The sequence below is a fragment of the Balaenoptera physalus genome, assembly GCF_965194825.1.
Source record: "Balaenoptera physalus genome assembly, chromosome: 20".
Lineage (NCBI taxonomy): Eukaryota > Metazoa > Chordata > Mammalia > Artiodactyla > Balaenopteridae > Balaenoptera > Balaenoptera physalus.
This window is the reverse complement of record NC_138901.1, coordinates 12065814-12089469: the sequence shown is the minus strand read 5'-3', so window position 1 is coordinate 12089469 and position 23656 is coordinate 12065814. Positions and strand designations below refer to the sequence as shown.

General features: G+C 48.3%; 1 protein-coding gene across 2 annotated transcripts in view; it reads left to right on the top strand.

Moving 5' to 3' along the window:
• NPLOC4 (NPL4 homolog, ubiquitin recognition factor) overlaps positions 1-23656 on the top strand; it is a 57226-nt gene that overhangs the window by 25702 nt on the left and 7868 nt on the right. For both annotated transcript variants that reach the window (XM_082441572.1, XM_082441571.1), the window contains exons 9-14: positions 1701-1787; positions 3735-3806; positions 4226-4352; positions 8973-9133; positions 19926-19997; positions 22676-22771. In XM_082441572.1, the coding sequence (XP_082297698.1) occupies positions 1701-1787; positions 3735-3806; positions 4226-4352; positions 8973-9133; positions 19926-19997; positions 22676-22771 (615 nt within the window). The remainder of the gene's footprint in view (positions 1-1700; positions 1788-3734; positions 3807-4225; positions 4353-8972; positions 9134-19925; positions 19998-22675; positions 22772-23656) is intronic.

The following is a 23656-nucleotide window of genomic DNA, read 5'->3' as shown; positions in this document are numbered from 1 at the left end:
AAGTGAGATCCACAAACAACGTCTTCCCCTTCATCTAATTTCCTCCCTCTCCTACAGGTAGCCCCCACTTTAAGCAGTTTTTGGCTTAGATCTCTAAAGTTTGATTTTTTTAGTATAAGCAGATACACAGATATTTCACAGTATCCCCTCCTTTGTCTCTGGGTGGGCACCACGCCATACACAAGTGTGTCACCTGTGCCGTGTTCTGGAGATCACACCGTGACTGGTCTACTTTTTAAATAAACCAGGGTCTGAAACTGCAGGCCTTGTGGCCACTGGTTGTTGTGCAGGTGTGTGGCTCCTGCACAGATGCCGTTTCTTCCCTGGCTGTGTTTATACAGATTGTGTGTTGTCTACTCCCTTGGATATTCTCATTATTTACTGAGAGCTACAGATGAAATGTTTGACCAGGCCTTTTGTGATGGTTCACTTCCAGGGAGACATGAGATGGCAGTAGATGCTCACCCAGAGACTCTGCTTGTCTGACCCTTTGGGCACTGAGTGTGCTCTGTCAGCGGGAGCTGCTTTTGGAAGCACAAGACGTTCCAATTCAGTTTTGAGGAGGGTCCTTTCATGAAGCATTTCAACAGTTCTGTTAAGAGTATGATTGAACAAAAATTGGAACAGAAGCCTCTGGTGTCCAGACTACTAACAACATCATCAGAGCTCCCAAATTGGGGATCTTGGAGGTTGAAACACTTGACCTCTAATAACCTCCAGCTCATTAGAAGTTGAAGCTCATGCTGCCACATGTCATGAAACAAAATCCTTAGGTTTGTTCTGAGTTTGTGCTTTGACCTGTGCTCTGGAGGTATTAATGATCTCCATATGGGTCATACCCAGGAACATAAAGTTCTTTTGTTGTTTTGCCAGGATTTGACTAATTTACAAGGATATACCCAATTAGTATAGCTCAATTTGGAATTACCTTCACTTTCATATTCTATAGCCAGGTCTTCTGCTCGGTACGATGCTTAGCGTTATGAGCTGCATTTCAGTGCAGATTAAAGATTTCAGCAAGCTTTGTCCACTGCAGGAAGTGGGATCCTGTGGCCGGTGTAGGTTGCATGTGAGCCAGCCCAAGCCCCCCGCCACTGCCCCAAGCTGAGGCCTCTGCCCACCGGTCAACAGGTTACCTATTTCAGGTGCCCTATCCTTGGCTTAGGGTGTGTGTATCTGTTGTCCTCTCTCACTCTGCCTTGCCTGTGAAGCCAAGCACTGTCCCTGCAGGAGCTGCATACGAATTTTCCAAGGCTGTTTTCTGGGAACGAACGTTACCTTACAGCTCTAATCTTACCTAATCTAGCCAAGCCTATTTGGAGTGAAAACTATTTATCCAAGAGAGTTTTGAAACTAACTTCTATCCCCAACGAAGGAACCTTAAGGTGCAGAGAGCCTTCCCTAGTCCTAAACAACCACATGTTTCATGCGGAGCTGCTAACTTGAACCAGCCTGAATATCGCCTCTTCATGTTCTCTGAATCTTGATTAAAAGCAAAGCACAGCCCTAGAAGGGAAGAGCCTGGAGGGCTTTGCCTGTGTTATCTGGTTGAGCTTTTCCTGCTGCCTTAACTCTCCTTTTTGGCAAGGGGGAGACCGGTGCTCCTTTGTGACACCTGAGCCAGAAATGGAACAGAGCTGCTGTGCTGCTTTTCTGAACCCCTCCTCTAAATCCATCTTCTCTCTTTAATACCCCCACAGATTGGTACACAGAATAGCTTGGAGCTTCTTGACGACCCAAAGGCTGAGGTGGTTGATGAAATTGCTGCCAAACTTGGCCTGAGGAAGGTACTGAAGTATTCTGTTGGCCTCGAGGGGGGGGCCCCGGCTCTGTGTTGGGGATGTCTAGGTGGGTGGTATGGCCAGGCCTGGTCTGGGACCGAACTCCCAACTGCACAAGGTCAGGTGCAGGCCTGGCACATTTTGAAACCTCGCTTGTGTTTATTGGGCACCCAAAAAAGGATCGCAGTGCAGGGACTGTTATATTTAAATCCGCCAGACATACTTCTTAAGGATTGCCTCAAAGTGGGGGAGGAAAGAAGCAGCAGGAGCAAGACCCCTACTTCCTGCCGGAGGGGACCTTGACGCCAGGCTCTTAAGGCACATCCTCCTAGGTGTGAGCTCTCCCTTCGCGCGTCTGTTTGCGCTCATCGTTTTCTGTCCCCCACACTTGGAGCTTCTGGTGGTCCCTCTTCAATCCTCATTGAACCTCCTGTTTATAATTGAGGCATCTGAGCGTGTAAGCCTTCTTAGTTTTCCTGGGCAGTTAGAAGACAGAGGAGAATTTTCTTTTTGAGTCTGATTATCTGGTTTATCTCACATCTTTGCTTAAGTTCCCAGGAACTATAAAGATGGCGTTTTATAGATAATTTTGAACTGTGAATTTGAACACATCTTAGGAATTCACTCTTAATAGCTATGTAAGTTTTATCCTTTATTTCCTAATCAATTTAGACAATGAGAAATAAACTCCCTACAGATAAACAGGGAAGACTGGAAATGTGCCTTATAACCCAGGAATGCTATGGAACAAAGTCACTGTATCGTTTTAAGAACAAAAAAGTCTTGTTGTTTCTAACAAGGAGTCAGCATCATGATTTAGGGGCATATTTTGGTTTAAATTCTGGAAGTTTCTCTTGTTCAAAAGAAAAATCAGTGTAATTTTTTTTACCTATGTTTGTTATAAACGTTTGGTCATGATAGTCATAATTAGAAGATCTTGAAGTTATTTAAATGCCTTTCTCCAAACACTGGTTCCTTAGCCCTAATTTAGCTTGATTTTGGTTCTGCTTTATTTATTGCTGAGTTACATTTATCCTTTTAAGTCTCATTTTCTCCATTGCCATCCTCCTCGGGGAGTTTTGGGCATTTTTAAAGAAAATGAAAGTCTCCAGATTTGCCTGGTCGTGTCTGCAGGAGATGGAATTGAAGAGTTTCATGTCAGGGTTGTGCTAGAGAGGGTCACAAGCAGCAGATCACTTCTCCGAAGGACAGTAGGTGTGTGCCTGGATTCCAGCCCCGCTCTTAGACCTCCCAGCCAGGTTCTGGTTCAGGAATGGTAATCAGCTGTGAGGTTCGTGGGCACAGGAAGGCCAGGGATCACAGAGCACACAGACAGGCACTGTTGCTGTAGCAGGACGTGCCAGGGAGGCCGACCCTGCCCCAAGCCCTGGGACTGGCGTTTCAGATCCCTGTACCCTCAGATGCTTCCCTTAGCGCCACACCGGAGCTCAGAGGAGCAGCTGTGCGAAGTCTCTGTTCTATCATTCTTTTTTATGTTACGTGCATTCTCTGGGGAGTATGTTTTCCTGTCTTACAGAGAAAGCCCTAGCATCTGAAGTGGCATTGTCTTTATTTGCTTGCTCGTTACCTGTCTTCCTCTCTGGAGTGTAAATTCCCTTTTCACTGACGTTCTGTTAATCTTATCCACCCAGAGGTCCCCTGCACCTAGCATAGTGCAGGGCACAGAGGTGGTGCTGAGAAGACTTTTTCTAACAAATAAATGAGATGTGCTCGTTTGCCCTCATCTCCACCCGGCAGCACCAGGGGGAGGACGGCCAGTGTCAGCCGAGTAGAGTTTGAGAGCCCTGGTGTGGACAGTGGCTTAGCTGAGGAGCTGACTCACCTAGAAAGAAAGAACTGGCTTCCAGGAGTCTCCTCTCTGGGCAGAAGCTAGAAGACATTCATCACCTGTTTCAGGGAGAGACTCAGAAGGTATTCTTCTCTTTTATGCAGGTTGGCTGGATATTTACAGACCTTGTCTCGGAAGATACCCGAAAGGGTACAGTTCGATATAGTCGAAATAAGGTGAGATGGGGCAGGGATGCTCGCTTGGCCAGAGCTTGTTATGGACCAGCTCTGGGCTGCACTCTCCAGTGTCTCTGCACAGCTCACCCTGGCTTTTAGACCACGTTATTTTCAACACAGTGTTCTTGATAAATTAAGGCTGGGTCTGTTCATTCTGTCTCGGAGATCAGAGAGACTTTACCTTTATAAACCACTGCTTTTTGGAGGTCAGCCCATGAGGTGGATTGCCTGTGCTTCTGGCGTTACTGGTTACACGTGTTTTTCTGTGAGGAGTTGGTAACAGTCAGGAATTATAGGTACTTGCTTCACCGTAGTTTGTGACGTGTCATAGTTTAGTTCTTAATATTTTCTAAAGAAGAAATAGAAGCATATTTTGACATGATGCTATAAAACTTGGTATGCTGGTTCTCTTTTCTTAGGACACCTATTTCCTGAGTTCAGAAGAATGTATCACTGCAGGAGACTTTCAAAATAAGCATCCCAACATATGTCGACTCTCTCCAGATGGACATTTTGGATCCAAGTTTGTTACTGCAGTGGCTACAGGTATAAATGGGGGCATTTATATTGTAAATATTACTACCTTGTTAATATATTTTGTTCCTCTTTGAGTAGCTTTGCATTCTTAACTTAGTTACAATAGATTTTCTTTCTTTCCTTCTTTTTTTTTTTTTGGCTGCACCGCGCGGCATGTGGGATCTTAGTTCCCTGACCAGGGATCGAACCCATGCCTCCTGCAGTGGAAGTGTGGAGTCTTAACCACTGGACCGCCAGGGAAGTCCCTACAATAGATTTTCTTAATGGGCCTGTGAGACGTAAGATTCTTCTTTTTTGGTTTGCGGCAAAAATCTTGAACTACTCAGCATCACACAAAACTACTAGAATTGCGGCCTCAGTGTAGCCCTCCTCTAGTCCATTCTCTTGGCCTCAGTCCAAGTTCACTTGGTTCTGGATCTGAGTTCTGGGCTATCTTTGCCCCTTTCCAGTAACCAAGGATGACTCTGTCTAGCTGTCCAGGAGAAGAGTGATTTACTGTTCCTGTTACTTTTTTATTTATGAGTGGGAGTGTCATTTTAAGAAACCATTTCCATAAAGCTTTTTTTGGGAGTGATGAGTGTGTGTGTGTGAGGTGTTGTGCACATCATACTACATGTTATGTACAGCATGAATATATAATAATAAAAGACTGTGGCCTGTAAAAAAGTGCCACCAAATCTTTTATAACATACTTGAGATGCTGTCCTAGAGAAAAGCCAGGCATAAGACCATATGATTTAAAAGAAGTAGGAATTTGAAACTTGGAGAACCAACTAATAAAAACAATCTCTTTGGTCAGTTTTTTAAAGTAAACACTAACCTCTATCCTGTGAAGACTTGGGTTCTACCATCACAGAGATGATAATCCAGTTTGTTCATGGTAACCATGCTTCCTCTAGTTCAAAATACCAGTTTACAAACAGCTCAAGCATGTAAGTAACTAGATGCCTTATTAATCCCAGCTGAGCCTGTTACCACTGCCATGGGAAGGGAAACATCTTTCATACTGTCTGAATTTTTAAGATCCATTTGATTTGAGATCCATTTAGAGTGACCAGCACCTTTTTGAAATGAATGTACTTTGGGGGCATGAGAGGCCATGGCTGCATTGTTCACATGTTAGCATAAATTAATGGGGTCAGATGCTTAAGGAAGTGGATGGGAGTTTGGACTGGGATTTGCAGAAGCAGTAATTCTGTAGCATAGAGTCGTTCCACGGGGGCAGATGGGGCAGGGGGCCTGTCGTGATGAGAGCACTCAGGATAGCAGGAGCCAGGGAGGAGAGCAGAGACACGTTTTACATGATCAGAATTTTGCCAAGCCAGCTTTCTGTTTGATGAAGGGGAGGAAAGTATTCTCTTCCTACTCCCTGCATCACATAAACCCCTGCCCCCTTCATTTAGGCTGAGATTCTGGGTCCAGGCATTTAGGCTGGTGGTTCTCAAGCCTATCAGACTGGACACCTGCTCTTTAGAACATTTGTGGCACCTCTTTACTATCCAGAAAGTAAAATTCATAGATAATATACCTGCCCACACAGCTGATTCTAAAAAAGAAAGCAGAGTGGTAGGCTGACTAAAACATTAAGGAGAAATAATAGTGAAGGAGCATGTAATAAGACAGTACATTCTGCGTGCCAGTGCTTGGGGACTGGTACCTGCTGAGGATAGCACAGTGGAGGAACCGGAGCTGCCAGCCTTGTGGGGCGGGGCCTGCACAGGCATCAGCGACGTGGTTCCTAGACACTCAGCAGCTCTCCACGGAGCTCTGAGCCAAGCAGGGCCCTTCCTCAGCTTATGTGGTATCATGCTTCTAGAGGATTCGCTGTGTGTTAAAGCTGGGCATGTTTGTTTCTGTGGCTGTGTATAAAATACAATTGATTCTAATCCTAGATCATCACAAATAGGGGTTTTGCCTACAGGAGTGTTCGGGGGACATTTCAAGGCCATGTGGGATGTGGAACAGTTCTTTATTGTGTGGGACTGCCCTGAACACAGCAGGATGTCTGGTACCTTTGACTCTAGCCTGCTAAAACCGGCAGCCCCTTCCCCCCACTGCCCCACTTTGTTGAGACAACCAAAAATCACCTCCACAGATTTCCAGAACTGCTCCTTGTGAGAACTGCTGTTTTAGGCTTCCGTGGGCTCCCATGGTAACCTCACCCCTTTAATTACTGTTTCTGTGGGGAATTATTCAGTGGGCCCAAAGAACTGGTACATGTTTAGAATTATAAATAGTTTCCAACTTGGGGGCTGCCTGTACTTTCAGTTATTGACTCATACCTCTTGTTGGGAATTTGGAAATTATAGATTGTCCTTGGAATTTTTGTCTCCGAAATTGGCACTTTACTAGCATTTTAGAACTATAAGGCAGAAAATCACTTAACTTATAATAAGATCTGCAGTTAGAGTCCTTTCACATCTGTGCTGATTTGTCCCTCTTGGTAATGCTGTGAGATGCTCAGACTCGTAATTCCTCTCCCTTTCCCAGGGGGCAGCGATGGAAGGTGGTTATCCAAAGTGTCAGAGATCTTCTGACTCCAGACAGATTGTTCTCTTCCTCCGCATCAGTGGTTCTTGACCAGGGACGTGTTGGTACCCTGGGGAGCTGTTTGAAACGCCTTTGCCGAAGTCCCATTCTTAAGACCCTGATGGGACAGGAAGGAGCAGTCCTGTGTGTTTGTGGCCGTCTCCCGGGAGACTAGCTGGTGTGTCCCGGGGTTCATGGTGCTTCCACGGTCACGCTGCTGTCAGCTCCCCACAGCTGCTGCTGATGCTGCAGGCCCAGGTGCTGGCGCGGGTGTGGGGGCCTTACCATTTGGCCTTGTGTCTGCGGATCCCTTCTAAGAACTTCTCTAGCTTGAAACCTTTAGGGGAAAAGAGTGATGATTACATGTGGGGTTGCTCATGCGCACATGACGGAGCTTGTGGAAGGAGAATCATCACAGAGCCCAAGTTTAAACTCCCTGCCATGATGCTGGTTTCTGTGTCTCGGTCACCTGGCACACTCACACCCATTTCTCAGCTGTGTGTGTTACTTTCTGGGCTGCGTCTCAGAGTCAGTAGCAGCTGTTCTTTATCACCGCCCCTTTCCATCACATGGTGGACTGCCTGATGGACTGATTTGGGAAGGGAATGAGAGTTAACTGGCCTGGCCTGCTTCGTCTCTGGGACAGTACCAGATTTCCAGCAAGGTTCAGAGAACCCCTCAGGACCTGGTTTCTTGCTTTTCCACATGGAAAGGGGAGCTTGCGGTTCCTGTCAGTGACTCTGCCTTTGGAGACTATGCATATGGACTGAGTTTGCTTTTTTTAAGAACCTTCCGTTTTACAAATACTGCTTTCCATTTCTCCCTGGTTCTCACAGGCCAGATCTGTCTCAAAACCAGCACAGGTTTACAGGACACACACCAAGGGCGGCTCCTCCATGTTCCTTCCTGACCTTCTCTGCTCCTTGTGAACTGCACACTCATTGTGCTATGACGTTCATTCCCCAGATTGCACCAGAGGGTCACATGCCCTGTGTTTGCTGCCTTGACCTTAGCGGTCATTGTCCAGGCCTGGCCACCTCCCCCGAGTGTGTGAGTTGAGGGCCAGAGAGAAGATGCTAGGCTTGACTGTCCACCGGGCCTTTGGAGTCCAGCGTGATGCAGCATTTGGAAGCCAGCTGCTGTTGGCCTCTGGTGTGCAGAGTCGAGCAGACACAGGCCCCTGTTTGTCCCTTGGAGGCTGGCTCTGCCCTGTCCTTCACATTTTTGATTGCTTGGCCATCAGATCTGCTTTCTGGTAAATGTTTGAGAGCCAGACAGATAAAATTTCTGTTCCCTGATCAGTAACTTATTCTGTTTTTGTCAAAGAAACTAAGAGATATTGAAGGTTTTTTTAAATTCTCCAAAGCCATAAAAATGATGGCTGTTATAGTTGTAAGAGTGTAACCCTGATTCTGCAGGAGAGGAAGACGGCTGCATGCTCGGTACTGCCTGACCTCCTGACCCGTTTGGGATGGGTTTTACCCTTGTCCCAAACTGTAAGCCCTACTGTGGGTTTCTTTGGAGCAGGGCCTGAGAGAGGTTAGAGTGGAAGGCGTGGAGGGCAGGGCTCGGTGCAGGGAGAGCAACCTCCTAGGCACTGTGGTGGGGTCCACGCCTCCTTGATGTGCCTGCTGCACAGGTGTCTGAGGTCAGGGCTGCTCTCCATGCTATGCAGGTACTGACACTATGCTGGGAAAGGTTTCTGTTTTCTCCCATCCACTCCCGCTCGTCTCCCTGCATTCACTCAAGAACAGAATTTGCTGGAACATAGGGCTCTGTCTGTTGTTCACATCTCTGTGAAACTAAAAACCAGGAGCCCAAGTATGCTTTTGGGTGGGTGTTGGAGAAGGTTTAACAGTCTTGCTTCCCGATTCTGAGAGAGCGTGTCGCTGGTGGGGCCTGTTTGAGGAGATGCAGTGGCATCTGCACACCCTGTGTTCAAGGCCTTGTGCCCAAGGCTGTCGTAAAACTGCTGTCAAACATTTTTGATTCTTATCCAAGACACACTCATGAAAGTTGGTTCTGCAGGTCCAAGGTAAAGGATGACACTTGTTTTGAACGTCCTTTGGAGGATTCTCGCTGAAGGTCTCTCTCTTGCAGGTGGCCCCGACAACCAGGTGCACTTTGAAGGGTACCAGGTGTCCAATCAGTGCATGGCGCTGGTCCGAGATGAGTGCCTGCTGCCCTGCAAGGACGCCCCTGAGCTCGGCTACGCCAAGGAGTCCAGCAGCGAGCAGTACGTGCCTGATGTGTTTTATAAGGTAAAAATGCAATGGTACCGAAAGAGAGAAGTGGATGGAGAGCAGCATGGACGCTGGCCTGTCCTGGACGCTGCTAATTTTGGTGCATTCTGGCCATGGGAGCTGTTGGTCAGCCATGGTCGTCTAGAGCCTAGCTTGTGGATAAGGGACTCTGTGGCATTTCCAGGGCTTTTGTTAGCTACTCAGGCAGGCTTCTGTAGTGTTAGGGCTTATAAGCAGAAGTGGGGGTGACACGCACTGGGTTTAGGGGTACATAATAGAAGTGAAACCACTGCAACACAGACCGTTTCAGTTTCTGAAAAGGAGAATTGGTGACTAACAGGGCCTCAGCAGGAGTGAAGGTTGGAGCTGCTTGGCAGAAGTTAGGCTCTCCTGACGGGACCCAAGTTTAGGTTAACCGCTTAGACGAGCAGTTGTCCATTTCTAAACCTTTGTTTCCTGTGAAAGCTATAAAAACGACTTTTTTGAAAACTGTGATCCGGTTTGAACAAGTTGGAGTTGGGTGCTTCCCTGGGGATTAGCAACACGGCTCCCATCCTCCTCATGGGAGTTGCTCTGGTCACAGGCAGGCACCTTGCCTGTTCCGCATCCTGGGCAGACTTTGGTTTCCATCTGGCACCGCTCTGTCTGGAGGACCCCTTTAATATTTCTTGTAGTCCAGGGCTGCTTTTGTGTGTCTGAGAAGTATGTTGTTCTCCATTTCTGAAGGATATTTTCACTGTGTAAGGAGTTCTAGGTTGACAGGTCTGCTCACAATCTCACTGCACTTAGGCCACAAAGACCTGCTGGCAGAAGGGGCCTGGAAATAAAATAGGCAAGCAATGCAAACCCAGAAAGAGTGATGATCTAATTTCTTTAAAATGATTTGATATCTTTCAGCAATTTTTTTATATCAGTGTGTGCATGTCTAGTCATTGTTTTGTTGTTTTTATTGTTCCAGCAAGTCTGCATTTTTACTTATTTATTTTTTAAAATTTTATTTAGTTTAATTTTTAAAAATTCTCTCTAAAAAATATTTATTTATTTGGCTGCACCAGGTCTTAGTTGCCACATGCAGGATCTTCGTTGCCACATGCAGGATTTTCGTTGCGGCATGTGGGATCTTTTAGTTGCAGCATGTGGGATCTAGTTCCCTGACCAGGGATCAAACCCAGGCCCCCTTCATTGGGAGCACGGAGTCTTAGCCACTGGACCAGGGAAGTCCCTAAGTCTGCATTTTTAAATAGCTTTATTGAGATGCAATTCACATACCACACAATTCACTCATTTAATGTGCCCGGCTCAGGGGCTCTTAGGATGTTTGCAGGGTTGTGTAGCCATCACCACAATCTAATTTTAGAACATTTTTGTCCCCCAAAAAGAAGCCCTACATCCTTTAGCAGTTACGCCCCAATCCTCCCAACTCCTGGCAACCACTGATCTGCTTTCTCTGAGGTTTCCCTGACGGGATCCTACAGTGTGTGGTCTTCTGTGACTGACTTTTCACCACTTACCGTAATGTCTCAAGGTTCTTCCATGCCTGCAGCCTGCAGTACTTCATTCTTTTCATTGCCGAATAGCGTTCGGTGGTACGGGCGCAGCTTACTACCTGCGGGATGCATCAAACACCCGGGAGAGCGCCTAGAAGCTGAGGGGCTCCGGGGCCTCCTCCTGGTGGTGATTTGGAGACCGGAGACTACCTGATTGTGACAAAGACTTCACCTCTTCAGGGATCAGAAGTGGGGTCGAGACCCCGTCTGGAGCCGGCTCGTCCGTGCTGTGGGTGTCTGTGGCAGCGGGTGATGTGCAAAGGAAGGGCACAAGGGCCTGAGAGTCTTGTCCCTGCTCCTGGTCTCCTCCTCAGCTCTTTGGAATGAAGGTCTTCATTCTGCTTCTGAATTAGCGCTGCTGCGTGGTCCGAGGGCTGTGGGGGCGGGGACCGTCACTGAGCCAGGAAGGCCGGGCCAGAAGGTAGTGAGCAGTCTGTCTTTCCTCTGCAGCAGGCAGGCCTCACTGTTGTATCTGCTCCTTTCAGGTGGTGGCAGTGGAGGGACAAAGTGAGGCCAGCCTGTGACAACTTGCTTAGATGACCCCTCAGATTTGGGGACAGTAAGGAGCCCTGGGAAAGTGTTCTCCATATCATTCTTGAAAGAAAATATTTCCAAAGAGCCTTGTTTAGGAACTCCCATTGTCTCTTCCCTCCTGTGGTGTTTAATAGCAATTACCTGGCTTGATAACACAGATCTCACCCTTACACAAATCCTGTGTAGGCATCAGGTACTTTGAAGAATCATTAGTTTTAAACCATTATTAAACATTCACACATCAAGTCACACCACGCTGGGAACCAATGTGAGGGTTCAGTCTTTCCCGCAAAAGCTTCTATTTTATAAGATGCATTTGTATGGCACTGTTTTGGAATGCAGAATCTACGTTTTGACTCATTTTTAGACCCTGAGACCTGGTGGTCCTGCTGGCTGCCGTCCTGAGCCTTTTGGCACAGCTCACTGGTCTGGGGGCTGTAACGGGGCCTGTTGTCCTTGTGGAGAGCCCCTCCCCTTTAGCCACAGAGGTCTGTGCAGTCCCGGTACGCTCAGTGTGCATGAATACATTGCTCCAGGGTCATCAGGCTGCCATTTCTTTCTCTTTTCAGAGTTTTAAAAGTTAAACATAGGGACTTCCCTAGTGGCACAGTGGTTAAGAATCCGCCTGCCAATGCAGGGGACCAGGATTCGAGCCCTGGTCCAGGAAGATCCCACATGCTGCAGAGCAGCTAAGCCCATGCGCCACAACTACTGAGCCTGCTCTCTAGAGCCTGCGAGCCACAACTACTGAGCCCGCGTGCCACAACTACTGAAGCCTGTGCGCCTAGAGTCCGTGCTCCGCAATAAGAAGCCACTGCAGTGAGAAGCCTGCACACCACGACAAACAGTAGCCGCTGCTCGCCGCAACTAGAGAAAGCCCACACACAGCAACGAAGACCCAACACAGCCAAAAATAAATAAATAAATTAATTTTAAAAAATTAAATATTGAGTAGATATGAAAGATTATTTATAAAACATGTTTAAGGAATAAAAAAAGCAGAAATACCAATTCCGAGTCTCTACCCCAGAGTTAAGGACCAGAACGTTCCTGTGGCCTCTGAAGCTGCTGGATCCTTCTCTCTGCTTCTGTCTCCTTTTCTCCCCCCTCCAGAGGGAGCACTACCTTCGGGGGTGCACTATGACTTGCTTGCTTTTCTTCTAGTTTTACCTCCTTTGTGTGTTTTCCTAAACCAGGTGTTGTGAGTTTTATATGTTGCTGCACACTGTAGACCCAAAACTGTGTTCTTCTGTCCTTGGAGATGGGCCATGTTCACTTATCCTGGTGTGGCCTTAGACCTGCCTGCATGTGGCCATCATGTCACCTTGGCATGTGCCCACTGCGAGCAGAATGCTGTGCGAACCACCACGCTCCGCAGCCTTGGGCCCGAGTCCCACTCCCCTCTCAGACACCCATGGGACATTTCCTTGAGCTGTAACTGTGCCGTCCTGATCATAAGTGAGGCCAGGCTCCTTTTTCTTCGTTTGTTGGCTCGTCCTGTCTCCTGTGACTTGCTTGTTGTGTCTGTTTCCTCTTCTTCCCTGGGTGGTTCAGTCTTTTTCTCCCTGCCTCTAACCCTGTCAGTCAGGGGTGTGACACCTCTGCCTCTCCACTCCCTGTGGTGTCATTGAGGCAGAAGGTTTCCATGTGGTCAGCTTTCTGAATCTTGTCTTTATGGTTGGCATTTTGAATGACAAAGAAAGTCTGTTATCTTGTCTTCTCTAAGGTTGATGGTTTTGGGTTCTTCTTCCACCTGGGATTATTTCAGATGTGTGGTGTGAGATAGGGGCCCAGTTTCCTTCTTTTTTTTTTTTTTTTTTAATTATTAGCACCTTTAATTATTATTTATTTATTTATTTATTTGGCTGTGTTGGGCCTTCGTTTCTGTGCGAGGGCTTTCTCTAGTTGCGGCAAGCGGGGGCCACTCTTCATCGCAGTGCGTGGGCCTTTCACCGCTGCGGCCTCTCCTGTCGCGGAGCACAGGCTCCAGACGCGCAGGCTCAGCAGCTGCGGCTCACGGGCCCAGCTGCTCCGCGGCACGTGGGATCCTCCCAGACCAGAGCTCGAACCTGTCTCCCCTGCATTAGCAGGCAGATTCTCAACCACTGCGCCACCAGGGAAGCCCCCGAGTTTCCTTCTTAATTTTTTTTTAGTCATATACTGTCTGAACACCATTTATTGGGAAAAACCCTCTTCTTTCTCTGTTGATCTGAGGTGCCTTTCCATTACCAGTCGTCTCTGTGATCGTGGCTGTGTCTCTGTCCTCCCTTCTGTCCACTGGCCGGTGTTCCTCAGCCAGCACCAACGTCGCACTGCACTGTCCGAGTCACTGTAACTTTACTCTTAGTCCCTGATCCATCACAGCCCTTCCCTGCTTTTCTTCCCGAGCTCTGACTGTTCCTGACCCTCCACTCCTTCATGGAGACTTGCCTGAAGGTTGCACAAAACAAATAGGTCACGCCCAGAGGTCATCGCCCACCCCACCCCACCCCACTCCCCGAAATGTGTGTGATGCTGCCCTTTGTTTCTTGTTCTTTGACGTCTCTCAGAATGTTAGGATTTTTCTCCTTGAAAGTCTTGTCCATCGTTTGTTAGATTGTTTCTAGGTACTTTATAGTTTCTACGTATTATAAAAACTGCCATTTGGCAGCTCAGCTGTCTGTTACTTGTTCCTCTAATTTGTATGTGTGTTCTGGGCTCTCTACACAGATGAGTGTATTATCCAGGAGTGACAGTTCTTTTTCTCCCTTCCCTTCATTTTCACTCCTCATGCTGGCTAGGGCTTCTGGAACAATGTCCAGTGATCAGCACTTTTGTCTCGTTTTTAATTGTAAAGGAGGTGCTTTCGGGATTTCATCATAAACTGTGAGTTTGCTGTGGGTTTTTTTGTAGTAGCCTTTATCAGGTTGGAAATTTGCTTTTTATTTCCATGTCTTGTAAGCTTCTTGCCCTTAAGAAGAGAGCTCCCTTTTGTCATGGAACACGTCATTTCCTTAATCATGCTGCTGTTTTCTTAGATTGCTCACTTGCCCGTTAGTGAGAGCAGGCTAGAAGGGCTTCCCAGGATTGTTTATAGCCCTGTAGGATTTGAGACACTCATTTCTCATACGTTTCAGGAAAATATCAGTTTGAGCAAAGAGACCTATGAAAGCAAACATTTAAGTAATCCTTTTAGTCCTCCTGTGGGCTTTGGGGTTGGATTTAAAATATACCTTGTAAACAGGACACGTACCCATATTTGTCTAAGGCTGTTCATCATGGTGTTATCTGTGGTAACAAAAACTTAAAGCAATCTAAATGTCTAGTAACAGGGGCATTAAATTATAATACATCTATACGGTGGGATATTCTGTGATCACTAAAGGTGTGTGTTTGAAAATTACTTGAAGATATGGGATAAAACTCATGATGTAAAATTGTAAATGTATCTATATACAGTAAAATCCCAATTAACTTTTTGTTTTTTAAAGGCACACCTGTAGATGTTGATGCCTGTACGTATACACGTTTGTATGTGCGTTCACATAGGAGAGGGGGGTGGAAAGCTTGAGGGTCCACCCTTGTCTACAGCTCTGATCTGTCTGTCCTGGGAAGTTCCGTGCAGCCAGTGAAAGAATGGTCGGGGAGCATCTCCTGTAAAGGTGGGGAGAGGTGCACACAGAGGAGGGTTTTGGAGCGAGGATCTAGGCAGCCGGCGGGGGGATGCTTGGGGGTGGGCAGCAGGACAGTGAGGTGGATGGTTCCGTGTGCATTAGGAGTGCAAGCCTTCTAAATATTAACTCAGAACATTTTATTAATGTGAAATCAAATGTATATTTATTATGGGAAATCCTGCATTACAGGTTAATAAGCAAATAGAGACACCCCAACACCCGCCTTCACCTGTCCTTCTAGCACCCCGCGTGCATGCATGGACACGTGGACGTTGACAAGGCCTTGCCCCTGGGACCGCAGCCTCTGCACTCAGTCCAGCTGTGGATACGGTGCCGGGTCCCTCGCCAGACCCCGGGGCTACAGTGATGAGCAAGTCACAGTCGTCCTCTCTTCCCAGGTGGTCTGTTGGTGGCTGTTGAGGTGTCCAGTGCGGCGTGGAAGTTAGCCAGGTGGGGAGGAAGCCCATCTGGGGGCCACACGTCCAGAGGGCATGGTGCATCTAGGGGGCCCAGGCTCAGTCTAGCTGGAGTGTGCATGTGATGGGGGTGGTGGGCAGTGAGAAGCCAAAGAAAGAAAGATGGAAGGTGATTCTGGAACGATCTTGCTGGATGTGGCGTGAAGAGGGGTCTGGAGGCAGGAAGCTTTTGCAGCAACGTGAGTATCAAATGCCAGGGCCGATCCAGGAGGGGCAGCAGGAGAGAGATGTGCGGTGGGCCTACCGTCCAGTGTGAGGTGTGGCTGGAGGAGCTGAAGGCCAGGCTGTGGGGAGGGAGCTCCCCGGTGTGGAAGATTCTTTCTGGGTACAGAGTCTGGTGGCCAGTGAGAAGGCTGGTGCCACAGTCCAGGTGACATGTGTCTGCTCCCCATGGAGTTTGGGGATGGAGAGGGTGTCCTGGAGCCAAGAGCCCCATGGGCCTTGCACGGTCCCAGCGAGGCCAGGATGGAACTGGGTCTCTGGTTTGGGTGAGTGGTGGGTGCTGGAGTTGTAAACCTAGATGAGTAGTGGTGAGAGCAGGGGGTGGGTGGGGTGAGTTCAGGCGCCCGTGTTTGAAGTTTGATGCGGTGGGACTGGAAGGAGGTCAAGAGGTACGGACCGAGGGTGCCTTTTCACAGTTATCTGCCCAGAAACCCCAAATTAAAGCCTTGGAAGTAGAGGAGAGAAGCCGAGACTGTTCAGTGGACAAAGAGGGTCTTGGAGACCCCCAGGGAACACTGCTCTTAGGCAGCTGCCCAGGCGGAGGGGCAGCAGGGTGGTTCCTGGCATGAAGGGTGGTTGTGGGCTCAGTGCTGAGGAGCTGGAAGAGTTGACAGATGGCTGCAGCGGGGAGGAGAGAGCGTGCAGGCAGCTGCGGCGTCGCGGCTGTGGAGGGGACTGGCGCTCTCTGGGGGGGACTGTGGAGTCTTCTCTGTCCTAGCCATCATTTACTGACCTGTCCTCAGCCCGACACGGGTTTGTCCCGGCATCTGGCACTTACCAGAAGTGCTTTGTGGCTCATCCAGAAGCTCACTCCATGTGTGTGCTGAGTTACTTGAGACATTCCAAGCAAACCATTCCAAGCGTTGTTTTGTCAAAGGATAGCATATATTTCAAGGGTTTCGTGTGGTCTCCCAAAGTTCCTCCGAGAAGGCTGCAGTTATATGCTCAGACTGTGCCGCAGGCCAGCCCTGCGCTTGTCTGCTCGCCTGCCTGAGCCCTGCTCTCAGGACCCCACGCTCTGCACTCACTCTGTCCCAAGTCTCCTGTGTGTGTGGGTGTTTTCTTTATGAATCGCCTCTGTGTGCCCTGAGGTATTTGTAAGGTGGTTCATCACTTTCGCATTCGTTTGTGAAGTTTTATACATTAACCCTTTGTCATATGTTGCAGACACATGCCAGGATATCATTTTCTTTATACTTTTCATACAAAGTAAGGTGTAACATTTTGTGATTTCAAAGGTACCTTAATCCTTTTTCATTGTAATTCCTGCCTTTGTCATCATACTTAGGAAGTAATTCTTTACCTCAAAGCTGTATATTTACCTACATTTTCTTTTAGTGCTTTTATTTTTTTTAATTTTTAAATTTTTTATTTTTTTTTTATTTGGCTGCATTGGGTCTTTGTTGCGGTGCGCGGGCTCCTCATTGCGGTGGCTTCTCTTGTTGCGGAGCACGGGCTCTAGGCACGTGGGCTTCAGTAGTTGCAGCACGCGGGCTCAGTAGTTGCAGCATGCAGGCTCTAGAGCGCAGGCTCCGTAGTTGTGGGCTTAGTTACTCCGTGGCATGTGGGATGTTCTCGGACCAGGGCTCGAACCCGTGTCCCCAGCATTGGCAGGTGGCTTCTTAACCACTGCGCCACCAGGGGAGTCCTAAATGGGATTCTTTAGGAGACTTTGTCCTGAGAACTTTTTTTCTTGCTTTATTCTGTGAAGTCTCAAACTGCTAGTTTCACTTGTTACCTTCTTGCCAGTTTTGTAAGAAGAAAAGCAATACATTAAGGATTTCATTTTCCTTTTCCAAAGTAAGATGGTGCCACCCAGTAAGTGGAGTTTGCTGTTGTCCTGGCACAAAGCCTGCCTGCCTTTGAGCTAACAAAGACAGAGATCCCTGGATTTCTTGTTGATGTTTCCAGACATGGCCAATAGCAGGTAGCGAGGCACCAGGGACCTCAATTTCTGACTCTCCCAATGTCTTGCTCCAGGTGGAGATAAAACTGCTGACACTTTGGCGGCTGCCAAACTAAGAATTAAGATGTCTTCCTTCTAGTGTATTCTGCCTGACATTTGCTAACGCCCATAAAAAGTAATTGCCTTTTAAAATGGTGTATGGGGCTAGGGCTTGGTTGGCAAAAACATTTGAGTGAAGGCATGGGGGAGAGATAGAAGGTACCTGCTTTTCCTCCAGGAAAGAGAAGGGGATGCAGCACCTTTATTTTCTTGGGGAGCAGAAGGATGCAGTGGGGTAGTTAAATTTGAAAGAGAATAGCATGACACACAGAAAAGAGAGGGGGGCATTTAACAAGAATCATCCCTAGAGGGGAAGATTAAAGCGAACAGGTGCTGGGAAAATGTCTCTGCATATTAGAGCTTAATTAGATTTGAAGATGAATTCCAGACGGGCTAATTATGTGTGAATTGTTGCAGGTTGTTTCTTGTAGGGGCAAGCGTTTATTTTTGGAAATGGTGATTTAGTTTGATTGGGTTTGATTCCTGCCTCCTACCGTATTTCTTCCAGTGAGAAACTACCGCTTCTGGGGCCCCAGGACCCACTCAGCAGGCCTCATACCTTGGGCTGCCACTGTCAAAGCTGGTAGAGCCACGGAAAGCCAGGCCCAGCCTACCTGCTGCAGCAACGAGCATGCGGAAGGACCAGGGACTCTTGCCCAGGTGGAAGGGACAGTATTCCAACCTCAAAGGAAGGCAGACAGACAGAACGGACATTGTTTCTAGGAACCTGTCCTTTGATGGTGCTCCTGCTCCCTATGTAGCTGGCTTAGATGTGTTTGGTTAGATGTATTTGGACCGTTTTCTGGAAGGGCAGAGGGGCAGGTTCTTGCTAGCAGCTCTCTGGGTTGTGAACAGAGAAAAGGTAGGGAAGGTGTGGATAATCTGAGATGTGCTGCGGACCAGAGAGTTTAATTTCTGGGGGGAAAAAAAAAGGAGCAGGGCCACATGGAGCCTCTGGAATTCCTGTTAGGATAATGGACTCGGTTTAATGTAGGACAGCCTGAGAAGGTTGTCTCAAAGGATGGCATGGGCCTCTGACATCCCCGGAAAGTGTGATGTGCTAGGGGTGGCTTTGTGTCACCTGCACGCCTCAGGGAGATCTGCTTGACATCCATTAGGGTCTGAGAGCTTTAATAAACATAAACTTTTATGTAAGGCCCCATAATTGGAAATTATGGATGTATAATTTATATATGACTCAATGAATGATTTATATAATGTTAAGTGATGATTTAGATAGAAAATATGACCCCCTCTTGCAGAATCTTTAATGAAAAGTGTTGGTTCTTATGAATTTATTTCTAGAGCTGTGTTTGAACTCAGCAAGTTTGACATAAATCAGATCTAATTGTCATTTTATGATTAATGAACATATGCTGGCCATTTTTCCCCATAATTAAACTTTATGTTCCATGCATCTGATAAAGCAAAAACAAGTTTAGACTCTGACAGATTGGTGGTGGAGGTTTTCCATGTCTGCGTATTTATGTGTATGTGTACTGATTTGTGTGTGTGTTTATTTTATTAATGTATAAGGATTAAGTTTCCATGAAGTTGGGTTTTCAGAGGTGTGTGTAAGGTTGTTAAGAGTTAGCATTCAGGTGTGAGACTAGGAGAGCTTATGGAGGAGGAGGGGCACAGATGTGGCCTGACAGGGTGGGAGCCCAGGGTCTGTGTCTCCACTGCTTTAGCACCAGGCTGGTGGGTGGAGACCCCCATGGTCAAGAGCAAGGCTGCTTTTTTATATATATATATATATATATACACATATATGTGTGTGTGTGTGTATATATATATATATGTGTGTGTGTGTGTGTGTGTATGTATATATATATATATATATATATATATATATATATATATATGTATTTGCTTGTTTGTTTGTTGCTACGTTGGGTCTTCATTGCAGTGCGCGGGACTCTCATTGCAGTGGCTTCTCTTGCTGCGGAGCATGGGCTCTAGGCGCACGGGCTTCAGTAGTTGTGGTGCGTGGGCTTAGTAGTTTCGGCTCACGGACTCTAGAGCACAGGCTTAGTAGTTGTGGCTCATGGGCTTAGTTGCTCCGCAGCATATGGGATCTTCCCGGACCAGGCCTCAAACCCGTGTACCCTGCATTGGCAGGCAGATTCTTAACCACTGCGCCACCAGGGAAGCCCCCAAGGCTTCTTTCTTGAGTCGTGGCCGTCATCGAGAGCTCCACGAAGTGATGGAAGGTGGACTCACTGCAAAAATGTGCACATTTTCCTCTCTGCTTTTCATACACTTCAACAAGAATTGTAGTAATTTAAGGGGTGAGACAAGCATGTGAATGGAAAACCTGTCACAGGTCGGCACACCTGCACTCATGCCCTGGACCTTTGTCTTGTGTTTCAGGACATAGACAAGTTTGGCAACGAGATTACCCAGCTGGCTCGCCCCCTGCCCGTGGAGTATCTGATCATAGACGTAAGTGTGTGTCATCTCCCCACTGGAGGTCAGGACGGCGGGGGGTGGCCTCGCAAGGGCGGCGGCTTGAATACCTGCTCCTCTGCCTGCACAGGACAGGCATCCAGAGGTGTTTTGAGTCACTGAGCTCCTGGCATCCCTGAAAAGCTAGAAACCTTAAGGGCTTTTAGTTTTTTATTTCCTTAAAAACAATTTAAAGGGTTAACTTCTCCCAACCTAAAGTGTAGCAAAGGACCACCAACAAGGCCAAGCAGCCTCTGGAGGTCAGCGAGCCTCTCCCTGGCTCTGTGCACAGGTGCTGCCCTGGCCACAGCTCAGCTGCCACAGCTCCGAGGCCCACTCGTGGGGGCAGCATGGTCTCCTGGGGGGCACTCCAGGAGCCAAGAAGGTACCTGGTACCGACACGCCTTCCCCAAGTCTCGGCTCCTTTCTGGGGGTGTGCTCTGCTCACGGAGATGTGGCCACAGTGCAGAGGGGAGTGCGTGCTGCAGGACTAGAGCCTGATGCATTTGCAGTAGTCAGCGCTCTGTCCAAAGGGTACGGGAGGCGGCTCATCTCCTAATTGCTGCCTGCCAGGATGAATTCGGGCTGCATTTGGACTAGGATGGGCATATGATTCACGCTATAAAGTATCATTGCATTTGGAGCAGTGGGTCCCTGTGAGCTGAGCCCGCCAACGCTCCATTCCAGCTGACAGCTCCCGAGAACATATTTATTACCTAGGCCATAAAGGCGTCTGCTTTTTAGACTACCTAGGGTGTAATTAAGATGAAAACAGATTGATGGAGCATACACTTAGGAGGAGTCTGCGTGATTTAAAGCCAGCTTCCTGAGGTCTTCTCTCCCAGTGGCCTCCCCATCCCTTTCCTTTCACGAAGGAGCTAAGTTCTTGCCTTAGTGGTTGTCACCGTAGTGTTTGGTTGATGGGAGAGCATTCCACCCTGTGATACCCAAGCGCTCTCTTACTGTGGAAGGAGGTTGGAGCAGGTGCCCAGACAGGTGTGCTCAGCTCCTCGCCCGGCCCCAGACCCCCACCTGACCAGGGCATCTGATGACTAAACCTCATGACCAGGCGGCTCTTCCAGGCTTCTGCAGAGGTGCTCTGCAGGTGGCCAGGCGTCAGCTAGGTGACGAGGCAGGCTGGGTAGGGAGAGGGTTTGAGCACAAAACAAAGTGCTCACCACCCTGCATCCTCTCCCCCGGCATCTGGGATGTGCACAGACTGCCGTGTGAACCTTGGTTCTGTTGCTCTCCAAGGTCTGTTGCAATTACAGGTCTAACAGATACTTCCCTTAATTCCACATTTACTTAACTAGTGGGTCTACTATTGTTGCTGGTCCACTCCTTTTATCTGCTTTCCAAAGGGAGGGGCGAGAGCAGGCCACAGGCCTTGCCTCTGCAGCAGAGTGGCCCCTCTGCCATCTCTAGAATCATGACAACAGCTGAGACTGAGCCCCACATGTGCCACCCATTCTGCGGGCTCCACGTTCTGGGTGCATTTGATCCTCACGGTGGCCTTAGGAGGTATGGGCTCTCTGGTCGTCCGCATCTCTCTGATGAACAGAGCGAGGCCTCACAGTAGGACCTGGCACTGTGCTCGAGGCCACACCTTGTGCCCTGAGGCCACAGGGTCTCGTCCATAAAAGGCCAGCGGGGCTCGATTTAGGGAGATGCTGATGGCTCAGCTTACTGTTCACAGCGCTGGCACGGTCACAGCAGGTCCTGGGCCAGCAGGCCTGGAACAGCTCGCTGCCTTCACTGATGCAGAAAACAGGCCAGAGCAACATTTTCATTCTTTAGAAATAGTCCCGAAGGAACCAGAATAGCTACGCTAAATCTGGACGAGGTATAATCTGCTGCTGCTAGTGTCATATTGCAGAGGAAAAGCTGTGTCAGCCAAAAGATGGTTGATGATGGCTTACACTTGGGTGCGTTTTTGGGGAGGGGCATCTGCCAGGAGGAATGAGAAACTGTATTTGTATTGATTCTTGCACATTTGCCACTGTCCCTGTAGCTTCTATTGATTGTTGGATTTAAAATCCCCTCTGTCGTTACTAAAGCATGTCTGAGCCAAATGAAGGGCTTAGGCTCCCCTTTGGACACAAGCTTCTGACTCCAGCCATCTTCAGGCGAGAGCCATGCCTGCATCTCAGCAGCCTTGCTTCTCTTCCTGCCTGGATATGCCCTGGCTCCATGGAGTGGTGCCTGGGAATTCAGAAGGCTTCAGCCAGCTTGCTGGAGGGCACTGTGGCTCTCAAAACCATCAGGGGCTGGTTCTGCACATGCCCTCCAGACCCGATGACAGGAACAGAGTCAGCTCCTGAGATGGTGCTCACACCTGTGCTCTTTCCCGTGGCCCACTGTCTAGTTCACCCGCGGCAGCAGGAGAGCAGCTGTGTGAGAGGCCGTCCTAGTGGGGCTGGAGTTAGGAACCTGCCCACAGGCACCATGATCTTACCAGTCATGAAAAATGATTCTTCCGTTTGCCTTCCAGAGTCACAGTTTCAGAGTTTTCATTTAGGGGCTGTCCTAATAGTTAAGCATTCCCTTCAGTGTAGAACAGTTAGGACTCTTGCTGCTGTGAGCAGCTCAGGGCTCCAGGGAGGGGTGTGCTCAGGGCCCACACCCTTCTTTATAGCACAATTAATTTATCACAGATTTGTGTTTTCGTTCATTAGATCACAACAACTTTCCCCAAGGATCCAGTTTATACTTTTTCTATTTCACAAAATCCATTTCCTATTGAAAACCGGGATGTATTGGGTGAGACACAGGTAAGCTCTTTGTCTTTAGAAACATAATTTAGAGTCACTACTGTTTGTTTATCTAGTGTCACTATTGTTTTTCTCGAAAGTACCAAGCTTTCTGACTCTCCTGATTTGTTTTTGTGACAAAACCTGGCTAGGCCTTTTTCTAAGACAGTGCTGATCACATGAGCCCTCTCCAGGGCAGGGGCAGTGGATGAGCACAGAGGCAAATCCCTGTAAGTCCTCAGGCCTATGGATTTGCCGGAAGGACCATTCTCAGGGGGCCTGTTTTATTGGTCAGTTTTTGTCCTCTCCCAGCAACGTTATTGATTGTTGGTAAGCGTTGTCTTTTGTGACAGTGTCTCACTTTGCTGTGTGCTCTGCCCCCTACCTCATCACCCTGCCATGTTTCTCAGGCACCATCCAAGCCGTGGGGCCTCATGTGGCCTGGCCACCTTGGCTCTCACCTGCACATCAGGCCCGATCAGAACTGCTGTGACTGCCTTGTCCTGCCACATCAATGGTCTGTGAACACACATCCCAGGTTGATAACAGGCACTACAGAAAGGGGCCTGGTTAAAGAATGTGTACAGTGAGATTGTCTTCTGAAGCTGTGATTAGTGTACAAGGCCTCTCTGATGCTTTGGTTTCCTCACTGCCCATCTGCCCAGATGCTTGTGGAGGTGCAGAGCCACTGACTGGGGTGGCACTCATGAGTCTCCCGCTTTCACTCCTGTTGAAAGTGTTAGTGTCACGTAATCCTCTCCACCGCCCCCCAATTCCTACTCCTCACTACCGTGCTGCCCTGGATCAACAATGTACCTAGACAGACGGGGCTTCTCCCAGCCCCGCAGTGGCCCTTCCCACTCCCACTGGCCCCCAGAGGTGAGTTTGAACATGTCTCACAGCTGG